This window comes from Scatophagus argus, chromosome 19 (genome assembly GCF_020382885.2).
Source record: "Scatophagus argus isolate fScaArg1 chromosome 19, fScaArg1.pri, whole genome shotgun sequence".
Lineage (NCBI taxonomy): Eukaryota > Metazoa > Chordata > Actinopteri > Scatophagidae > Scatophagus > Scatophagus argus.
In genome coordinates, this window is record NC_058511.1 from 12569905 (window position 1) to 12580650 (window position 10746).

The 10746-nt window shown below is 40.6% G+C and overlaps 1 protein-coding gene across 2 annotated transcripts; it reads left to right on the forward strand.

Moving 5' to 3' along the window:
• On the forward strand, positions 1-10746 carry sel1l (SEL1L adaptor subunit of ERAD E3 ubiquitin ligase). Of its 2 annotated transcripts, none has more exons than XM_046373468.1 (21): positions 1-558; positions 717-754; positions 1253-1448; positions 2619-2786; positions 3173-3278; positions 3886-4048; positions 4176-4229; positions 4357-4416; positions 4510-4591; positions 4708-4862; positions 5254-5310; positions 5402-5470; positions 6163-6240; positions 6430-6492; positions 6691-6778; positions 7024-7172; positions 7333-7498; positions 7610-7687; positions 7861-8033; positions 8353-8481; positions 8643-10746. In XM_046373468.1, exons 1-21 carry the CDS (start codon positions 471-473, stop codon positions 8916-8918), a joined length of 2436 nt encoding a protein of 811 aa, XP_046229424.1. In that variant the 5' UTR covers positions 1-470; the 3' UTR covers positions 8919-10746. The 2 variants fall into 2 exon arrangements, with proteins under 2 accessions (XP_046229424.1, XP_046229426.1); XM_046373470.1 differs by having other exon boundaries at positions 7613-7687.

Below are 10746 nucleotides of genomic sequence, written 5' to 3' on the forward strand. Positions count from 1 at the left end.
ATAGGAAGTGTCGATCAGTAGTAGGGGCTTAACGCAACCAAATAGTGTCTGGTTGTTATACATCAGAGGCTTGAGATCATTTTGTCGTTAAACTCAGATGTTTTGCAATACTTAGAGGTACTCGACAACTAATTTGTATAACGAGGAGTTCCGTCTCGTGCAGATATTGCGCTGTTTGGTTGGTCTTTTTTGTGGCCATGTAACACTAGCTTGTTAGCTAGCTAACGTTAAACGTCAGTTCAGCCAGTTACTCTGTTAGCGTAGCGTTGCATTGGAATTTATCAGGTTGTTTGACAGCTACAGTAGTTAAAATTAACTAAGTTGTTCTACAGAGAGAATATGTTTTGGTTTTAGTGGCTCTGTGTGTGCGTTTAATTCTGCTACGTATCATAGTGTGACTCAACTGTAACTGAATGATTGGTGATAGAAATAGCAGCGACTACAGCTAGCATATTGTTAGCTTGTCAACAATGGGCTGTAAGAGGTATTTAAAAACGGCACGAACGTTTTATTTTTTGACCATTCTGCTGGTAGTCTTCGTCAAAGGAATAACAGCTGGTAAGTATGTCACTCATGTTGTATAATGATTAATACCTGCGCCGACCGAAGCGACTGTAACAGTTTCTTAAACTGTTGCACGCAGCTGTATTTTTTAGCAAACATATTGGTCCAGCTAAACTTCATGTCTTTCCTTTTACCCTATTAATGCTTTCCAGATGAAGAACAACAAGGGAATGATGGACCAGAGCTAAAGGTATGTCGTGATACATTTGAAATTGCTCTTGAAGTTAGTATATCAGACCTGAGGCATTGGCATGCAAATGTGATGGAAAGTAGACCACTATTCATATATGCTAGTGGTATTATTTTGCGTGTTATTTGCTATCTTTTAAGGGTTGCGTTTTACTGTACTACTCTTTGTGTTATTTCAGGATTTTATTTATTTACATGATAGTTTGACAGAGATGGATCATTTCAAGCTAATCCTAGCTTCTGACCATTAATGTTAGCTGCCTAAATTGGCTGTTTGATTTGAAAAGTTTCTGTTCTGCTGCACTCTTTCAAATGCAATAAAGAAGAAATTTTGGAGATCGCTGATAAGTTTGTATTTACAAAAAAGTTATATTTCAGATACCGCGTGAGTTTACCATTCATAGCATTTGCTTTTTGCAGCTGTATACAACCTATTTTAATATGTCATGAGATTCCCCATTTTATCTGTTTCTTTAAAATAACTTGATAATCTCTGCAGTCTTACCATGATCCGGAGTCTGAAGAAGAAGATGTCCGTCTGGCCTCAGGAATTGTGGCTGGTTCTTCTGTGACTTCTGGTCGTGACGTCTCCCAGCCAGAAGAGGAAAACCCGACACCTGGGGATGGACCAGAGGGGGAAGATACGGAAGACCTGCCTGAGCAGCCTCTTCCAGTTGAAGAGAAACCTAAGGAAGGTGAGGACTACAATTTTATTTCAAACAATGAGCTATGAACAGTTGCTGCACTGCACCCAGAATAATGAACCACAGAATAACTGCTTCACTAGTTAACTTTGAGCATATACGTCTTTAAACATGTCTTGTTGAGTTGAATGTATTGAGTACAATGGTAGTAGACTGCCTTTTGAGAAGAGCTGTTTTTGCCTGTTCAGTGAAAACCAGAAATGGGTGGAATAGCTATGGAACTCAGATGGAAATGTGGTTCCAGTCACACCTCAGCAGTGAGGCTTTAAACATAACACCTAAGCACTACAACACCACTAAAATATCATGATGATGTCAGCTGATTATAGAGTAGCTGCATTAAGAAGCGTTGGTGAGCAGCCTGGGCATCTGTTTATAAATTGAGGCTTGGACTTTGCAGTTTCAAATATAACAGCTGAATATTGTTAACTAATTAAATGTGTTGATGTTAAAAAATGAGTTTAGATCCATATAAGTTATTGAAGACCTTAAGATTCCTATTGATTCATTGGTAGGACAGTTTAGTGATGTATATTTCATGAACCTCTGGTCCGATTGAATCTAAAATAACATCTTGACTGTTATATAAGTATTTCTGGCTAATGTGACTTGTCTGTAGCGGTGACAGTTTGTCAGTAGCTTTCTTCAATGCCCTAAGGGTTTAACTTGTCTTGAATCATGACTTCTTTTGTGAAGGAAGTCTTTCTTGTCTTATTTTGAAAGCTTTGTTGCACATGAGTTTGTTCACTTTGCTGACTGTGCAAAGCCGCGTGTGGTTTTAGGCAGTGGTAGATTGGATAAACGTTTGAACCCCATGAGAAATTAACAGTGCCTTGCACCTGTGGCTCCTCTTGCAGACAATCACGTAATTTTATGTGGGGATTGTTAATAATCTTCCTGCTGTTGTCACAAGTGTACTGTTGAGCGTGAATGTAAATTCACTGGTATTTATTAAAATTAACAGGCTTTTTATGTTTAATGTGAAATTGGAAATCCAGAACTGGTGTTTCACAGGAAAAAGTGGATCATAATGTATACTTAAACATATTTCTATATGTTGTTGTACTATATTCAGTTATTTTTACTCTGTTATTATTTATATGCTTTATGTAACAGTTTTTTTTCTGTTATCTAATATAACTAAATATTTGTTAAATACAGTTCCTGTGGTAAATGGAGGTACAGCCCATGGAGAGCCGTGCGTCTTCCCATTCCTCTTCCAGGGAAAGGAGTACTTTGATTGCACCACTGATGGACGGGTGGATGGACGGCTGTGGTGCGCCACAATCTACGACTATGACCAGGAGAAGAAGTGGGGTTTCTGTGAGAGTAAGTGTTCAACTTAATAGCTTGACTGTAATATAAAAACTGCCAAAGCAAATGTGACTAACAACCTTGAGAATCTTATTTTGAAGCCAAAATGCAGCTGTTCATAAGCCAAATATATTTTCTTAAATGGTTGGATGAACACTTTCCAACTTGGTTGGCACATTTCCTACAGAAAGCCAATACATAAAGATAAATTGTTATATAGTATGGATGTGTATTCTTACCAAAATAGAAATGCTCAGCTACTGAAACTGATGAGGGAAACCGGCCTAAGAGCACATCAGTTTTTCTTTTACAAAATAACTATTGCCCCCCTCTGCTGCCAAAGTTTTATAAACCACTTTTTTCATTTGCCTTTTTTTTGGTTTCCTCTCTCTTTCCCTTAGCGGAAGAGCAGGCACAGCAAAGACTGCAGGCAGAGGAGGCTGAGGAGCAGTATCAGACTGTCCTGCGCATGCTCAATGCCACCACCAGGAAGACCCAGAAGAAAGAGTGAGTGCCTTCCTTCCCATTTACTCCAGTGGATGATCATCCTGCTTTTGAACCTTCTGTTCTGAGGATATTTATATTGTTGAAAGCAGGATTCAGATTTGTTGATAACAAATGAAAATACAAATTTTTGCTTTTAGATTTAATAATTTTTAAATATGACTGCATGATAAACTTTCCAGTTCTCTCCCTGACATGATAAATAGCCTAAATTCAGCCCCATTAATATAACCACACAGATAAGGCAGATCTTCACTCTATTTTTATTTCAACCATCAGAACAGCTGGAAGACCAGCAACCTAACACAAGCTGATAAGAAGTTTGACCACGAGCCAGTCAAGTTGTTCTGTGTATGAACAGTCATATTACCATGTGGCCTTAAGTTTCAGGTTTACCTAAAAGAAAAAAATACTTGATCTGATTGTAAATTTAGTTGTGCTATGACCATATCTGTTTTGTGTATCCTTTATTTCCACATGGCTTTACTCTACACATCCTTATTTGCTTTAAGTGTTGTGATACTGTTTGTTGTGTACACACCATTTTTATTATGCCTGTGTAAATCTGACTTCACCTGCACCACCTGTGCTTGTCCAACCGCTTTCTCAGATTATATGAAAAGCTGCTGAAAGTAGCAGAGAAAGGCCACCAGAAAGCCATGGATAAAGTGGCGCACGCCATGCTGTTTGGAGACTACATAAACCAGAACATCACCAAGGCCAAAGAAATGTTTGAGAAGCTCGCCATTGAGGGCTCTCCAAGAGCTCAGACGGTAAAGACAAATCACTAATATGTCACATGAGAAAAGTGTTGAAACCATTTGGATCTGTCATGTTGTTAAATATGCTGATTTATTTGTGCTTAAAGAATCAGTTGTGGAACATTGTGCTTTTCCATAGGCTCTTGGCTTTCTGTATGCAGCAGGACTGGGAGTTAACTCGAGTCAGGCTAAGGTACTGTGTGTTCTGTGTGAAGTTATGTTTTACTGTAAACGCATGTATTGAAAGTTTGGACAGAAATGTCTGCAAAAATAATGTAATGTCTGTCAGTGTTCTATTTCCTACATTCTCTATTTTTCAGGCCTTGGTTTACTACACCTTTGGCGCACTGGGTGGAAACTTGGTAGCTCATATGATCCTGGTGAGCTGATTTGTTTGCCAGTAGCATAATGACACGGTTAATGTTACTTATAAAGTATAAGACAAATGACATTTCCTCTTATTGTTTCATTAGGGTTACAGATACTGGGGAGGTGTGGGTGTTCCCCAGAGCTGTGAGTCGGCATTAACACACTACAGGCTTGTGGCAAATCAGGGTGAGCGTTAAATTCAGTGTTTTTAGTATGATATTCAGATGTGATGCTCTTGTGCTTCTTGGGCAAATAACCTCATGAAAATTGTTTTTCTCTCTACTCTTCATCACCACCTCCAGTGGCCAGTGATGTGTCCCTGACGGGGGGCTCAGCAGTGCAGAGGATCAGGCTTCTGGATGAGGTGGAGAACCCGGGATCTACCAGTGGGATGCTGGAGGAGGATTTGATCCAGTACTATCAGTTTCTAGCTGAAAAAGGAGATGTACAAGCCCAGGTAAGATAGTCAGCCAGCGTCCCGTAGTACAGTGTAGCAACACAAAAGCCAGACACAACAAGGGTTATAATATAACAAGAATTACATTATAGTTTTTGTCTTTGAATCCTTCTTCTGTTCACAAAGCTAATAAAATACAGTATGTAGCATAGAGAGAGTACATACCATACTCTGTACCATAGTACAGTGGTGAGTGCAGTTTACATTGTGTGAGAATTTACATATGTGTCAAACATTTTTCATTCAAATAACCATATTATAGTTACCTAATTAGAGGAAGACTGTATATCATTGTGTGAATGTAAACTGTCAATATGAAATTGTTTTCATTTTGCTAACACTAATTGTGTGTCAGTGAAGTTAAGTGCAATATCTTTTTTTCCTCTGGTAGGTGGGATTAGGTCAGCTACACCTGCATGGAGGACGTGGAGTAGAACAGAATCATCAGGTGACATTTATTTTCATAAATACTCACTGAAGTATCGCTGTCATTTTAATTTGCACTCCTAACTGTGTGCCTGATGCCTCCTGTCCAACAGAGGGCGTATGACTACTTCACCCAGGCTGCAAATGCAGGGAACACACACGCTATGGCTTTCCTCGGCAAGGTGAGATGTCTGTTTTTATTGGAATGGTTTAATAACAGTTTATTTACACTGAAAATCTTGCTTGTAATTTCCCCTTGCCTATAAAAAGAACAAAACCTCAATATAGATTATTGATTGATTATTAATGCGTTTATTGTCATGTGCACAGTAAGGAAAGAGCTTTCCCTGTACAATGAAATTCTTACTTTGCTATCCACACTAAATGCCACTAAACAGTTTAAGGTATACTAAAGAGAATAGAATAATTTAACAAAATAGGCAATTTGAGAAGAAAGTCAACATAAGATATAAACTATGAATAAGTAATGTAAAAGTAAAGCTATATACATAAATGTGCATGTGTGCTACATTGGCTGTTGTGCAAAAATGATTGAATAATTATGTTGGGGAGGTAAACAGCATGGTACATGTGCAATTATTGAATATTAAGGTGTAATATTGCAGTTTACTGTGTTACTGGATGTAAAGACTCAGTATGTGCAAAGAGTTCTTTTTAGCTGTTGAGGAGTCTGATGGCAGAGGGAAAGAAATATATCTGTTCAAATAGATGCCTTTTGCTTGTCTGTCTCACTTTTATGTTTGTAAACATTATGAATATGTAGCTCATATTTTGTGAGAAAAGAGGGGATAAGAAGTCAGCAAACTGGAGAACCATTTTTGATTTCTAAGATGCGACTCCTTCTGTCCTTCAGATGTACTCAGAAGGCAGCGAGTTTCTCCCTCAGAACAACGAGACTGCTCTGCATTACTTTAAGAAGGCCTCCGACTTGGTAAGAGTGAAGCCATAGAGTAATGTCTTTGATCTCTGTCTGAAGCTAATTTACAATTTAGTGTTTGTATCAGTATTAATCATTTCAGTTATTGTTTCAGAGAATGCTGCACATCTAAGGTGATGTGTGTCAGTTGTCATTCATTGTCCTCTTCATTCAGCTGTTGCTTTTTTTTTTTTGTCCATCCAGGGTAATCCAGTGGGACAGAGTGGCCTGGGCATGGCCTACCTATATGGAAGAGGTGTCCCAGTGGTAAGAAACCTTTTACACATGACAATTCTCATTGAAAATCATACAGAACTTTAAGATACACCCCCTCAGACCCATTTTAATTAGCATCTTGCTCTGTGTTGCTAACCTGGCAGCTACAGGAAAGAATAGAAGCTATCACATTGTCACTCATGCTGAAATCAGAGCAGCCATTTGAGAGTTGTGTGTTTGTGTCTTCAGAACTATGAGCTGGCACTGAAATACTTCCAGAAGGCAGCAGAGCAGGGCTGGGTGGACGGACAACTCCAGCTGGGCACCATGTATTACAGTGAGTGTTGAGAGCTGAGATTGTCTGTGTGTACACCTGTGCATGGTGTGTTCTTGTGGTGCACAGCCTCCTGTCACAGCTTTTCCTTTTTCCTTGTTGTCTGTCTGTTGAACCTCATTACTCCATCTAAAGATCTAAATATTATTATGTTTTAATTTTCTTTGCATCATTTTTAGTTCTCTTGACACTTGTCTTTTCTTCCGCTGGGTTCAGTTTTTCTCTGTCTTCTTCCTGTTGTTCCTCAGATGGCATTGGTGTGAAGCGTGATTACAAGCAGGCACTTAAATTCTTCAACCTGGCCTCGCAGGCTGGCCACATCCTGGCTTTCTACAACCTGGCCCAGATGCATGCTACTGGTACAGGTGTGATGCGCTCCTGCCACACTGCTGTGGAGGTGAGGCACCTTGGAGCTTCTGCTCTACTCTCTATATTATGCTAAAAATGCTTCATATGTAGTGCTTCATATGTAACTCTATGTAACAGTTATCATTCATTCTGGTCTTCATCCAACGGTCTCTCTTTATGCTTTGGTGTCGTCTGTATCTGCCTTGCAGCTTTTCAAGAACGTGTGTGAACGCGGCCGCTGGTCAGAGCGTCTCATGACGGCCTACGGCAGCTTTAAGGAGGGTGAGACGGACGCTGCGCTGGTCCAGTATCTGCTCCTGGCTGAGCAGGGTTACGAGGTGGCCCAGAGCAACGTGGCCTTCATTCTGGACCAGAGTAAGAAAAAACATGGAAATGTGTTAAGTGAAAAGCACCAGGTATTGATAAACAACCATCTTCGGGAAAAGTAACATCCTGTTCTTTGAATGTTGTATTGGTTTTAACAAGCAGAAGGAGCAAGGATCTTCAGTGAGAATGAGACCTACCCTCGTGCTTTGCTCCACTGGACCAGAGCTGCAGCACAAGGTGAATCCAGGCACACTCTGCCCCGCATTTGCTTTGTGTCTGTGCTGGATTTATTAATAGCATTTAGCATATCAGGAGTCTTCTTTTGTTTAGCGAAAAGGAGACAAGTTGGCTAAAGCAAACCCTCTGCTGAGAGTGAAAGTTTGACACAATGATGTAACTGTCACTCTCAGGTTACACTGTAGCGAGGATAAAACTGGGGGATTACCACTTCTACGGCTACGGGACAGATGTGGACTACGAGACAGCTGTCATCCACTACAGACTGGCATCGGAGCAGCAGCACAGCGCCCAAGCCATGTTTAACCTGGGCTACATGCATGAGAAGGGTCTGGGCATCAAGCAGGTGGGCCAGCTATTCTGACAATCAGTTAATCATTTCATCCATTTTCCAAAGAACAATTGCTTTTTTTAGGTGTTTAAATGTAAGGATTATAAAGAGCCTTTGTGTTTTGTCCTCTTGGTTGGACAAAAAAGCAATTTGAAAAAGACATAAAATTCATTTCCATATTTTTTTGACATTTCATAGAGTATGAGCAATTAATTGCTAATGAATTGTAAATTTAATCGATAATGAAAACAATTGTTAGTTGCAGCCCTAGTCTTCAAATTCAAAGCTGCACAGACTGATTTGTGATTCAGAACTGTTTCATGTGGCTCTGCAGGACATCCACTTAGCCAAGCGTTTCTATGACATGGCCGCCGAAGCCAGTCCTGACGCCCAGGTCCCAGTTTTCCTGGCCCTGTGCAAGCTGGGTCTGATTTACACTTTGCAGTACCTGCAGGATCTTAATGTGAGTGCCTCTTAAATTCTCGGGTTGGATCTGTGACAATTTGGCTTTGAAATGGAAACTCAGTATTGTAATGTGTTAAAAGCTTCATTAGAGGAAGCTGAAATTAATCTTATGTGTCTTTGTCCTTCGTCCTCTCCCCATTTGGCTCTGGCTCTTTTCAGTTGAAGGAGCTGATTTCTCAGGTGGACCTGGACCAACTTCTGGGCCCAGAGTGGGACCTCTACCTCATGACTGTTATCGCCCTGCTGTTAGGTACAGTCATTGCCTACAGGCAACGCCAACACCAAATCCTGGTTCCCCCTCGCCTGCCCGCCCCTGCCCCAGCACCCCCTCCTCGACCACCCCAGGAACAGTTGCAAGCCCAGGCTGAACACCAGGGTCAGGGAGAAACACATGCCCAGGGCCCAGCCCGGGAGGAAGAGGAGCAGCAGCAGTGAGAGGAAGCCAGATGGAGGGAGGGCAGTAAAAGACAGACAAGGTGCTCTGCCGGGCTGAACTGTGGAGCAGCTGGGGCTCACTAGCTGAATACCTGCTAGTCTGAGTACCTCTACCCTCCACATGCTTGAAGAGCAGCTGACCTCTACAGTCTCACAATTCCCTTTCTCCATTTCAACTATGCTGGTCCTGTGCCGTGGAAAGGCAGTGGAAGTGACTTTGCTACCGAACAGAGAGTTGATAGGATACCACAGACTTGGGACTTGTTAGTCTGTGACTCAGGATACTGCTGGAAGCACCCATGTCTTCACTGTGGAAATAACCATGCGGTTGCCACATCAAAGACATTTTGGACTTGACTAATAATATAGTCAGCTTAGTTGGAATCCGGCATGTACGTTAGTTTCTTCTCACTTTCCCTTTTTTGATGACACTCGGTCAAACTGCTTCAATCCTAATTTTGAGCAGTCTCTAAAAAATATTCAGGCACGAAAATGTGAACTAGAATAATTTTATTTGCTAGCCCTGATCTTGTTGCTTAAGAAAGTCATGTTTTTGCATGTTTTCTCTCATCAGTTTGCGGACTTGGATTTTTGGCACCTTAATTCTAGATATTTAAGGAGTGAACAAATGTTGGATTCATTTTGCATCGCAGTTTTGCATTCGTTAATTGTTTGTTTAGTTGACATGTCAGGTGTGCGTGCCTGCAATTCACCAGCTTTGTTCTTTCAAAATTAACAGTGCTAAAACATTTTAAAGCCATGTCATGTCAATAGTTTAAGAAGATGAAACTTGTTAAGTTGTTTACTTTGATTGATGAAAAGGCTGGACTGAAGAGATAATTAAATTTCAAGCACGCAGTTTCATGTCTGATGCCCTTTTCAACATGGCGGACACGTGGAGAAAGAATGAGACGCTGCTGAAGTCACTCAAAACTAAGCTGTCACCAAAAGCCTTGATGCAGATCCTGTTTGAATATTCATGCAGACGCGCCTTTCACTCTCCAAGTGTAGTGAAGGCAGGTTGCACAGGCTTTTGAAAATTCGATTTAAAAAACAAATGTCAGAAAAAGCGAATCCAGTGAATGAAAGCGGAGACCAGTTTTTCCATGTGTACCGTACGCTGGTGTGATATTTTTCCATGGACAGGCTTTGATTTCATTCTAGTGGTTGTTTTTTTTTTTTTTTTTTTAGTGGAAAGTAGCTCAACACTCATCCCACATGCTCATTTTTTTTATCTTTTGTTCATGAAGCCTTGTGTTAGCCAATGCAGAAACTGGAGCAGCCTTAAATATAGCAGCGCCTCAAACTTTGGATCATTTCTACAGTAGAGGAAGTGGATTGGGTTTTGTGTGTGTTTGTGTGTTTGTAAGCATTTGGTTACACAACTTCAGCTGTTGTGAGAATTTCCACCCACTCACCAAAAGTCCAAGCTGGAGATCTGTGCTCTGCCTACACCCTTCAGCTCAGATGGACCTCCAATCTGAGAAGTGAGGCCGTGGGTCAGGCCAGACAGTATTTATCAGAACAAGAATAACTTCTGATTTTGCCATGTGCTTTTGTTCAGCTCCACATTATGTGCTTGTTGTTAGAATTACTGAGAACTTACCTGCCAGTACATCAGCATAATGTGTATGAAGTCTAAAAGGACAGTTAAATGTTATTTGTAGGAGAGTAAGAAAGAGAAGCTTTCACCCATCGATACCCACGCAGCTCACAATTTGTCTTGAATGGAATCCTTGATCAAGATCGTCGAAAAGACGGCATTTTTACCATCACAAATACAAGTTTATAAAGAAATGAATAAACAATAAATGGATATTTAACTGTT

Excerpts from the sequence above, each read along its gene's own strand:
- sel1l (XM_046373468.1), top strand. The coding sequence starts at position 471 with ATGGGCTGTAAGAGGTATTTAAAAACGGCACGAACGTTTTATTTTTTG. Across the intron at positions 4,417-4,509 it reads TGGTAGCTCATATGATCCTG|GGTTACAGATACTGGGGAGG; the intron begins GTGAGCTGATTT and ends TTGTTTCATTAG. Across the intron at positions 5,471-6,162 it reads CTATGGCTTTCCTCGGCAAG|ATGTACTCAGAAGGCAGCGA; the intron begins GTGAGATGTCTG and ends TCTGTCCTTCAG.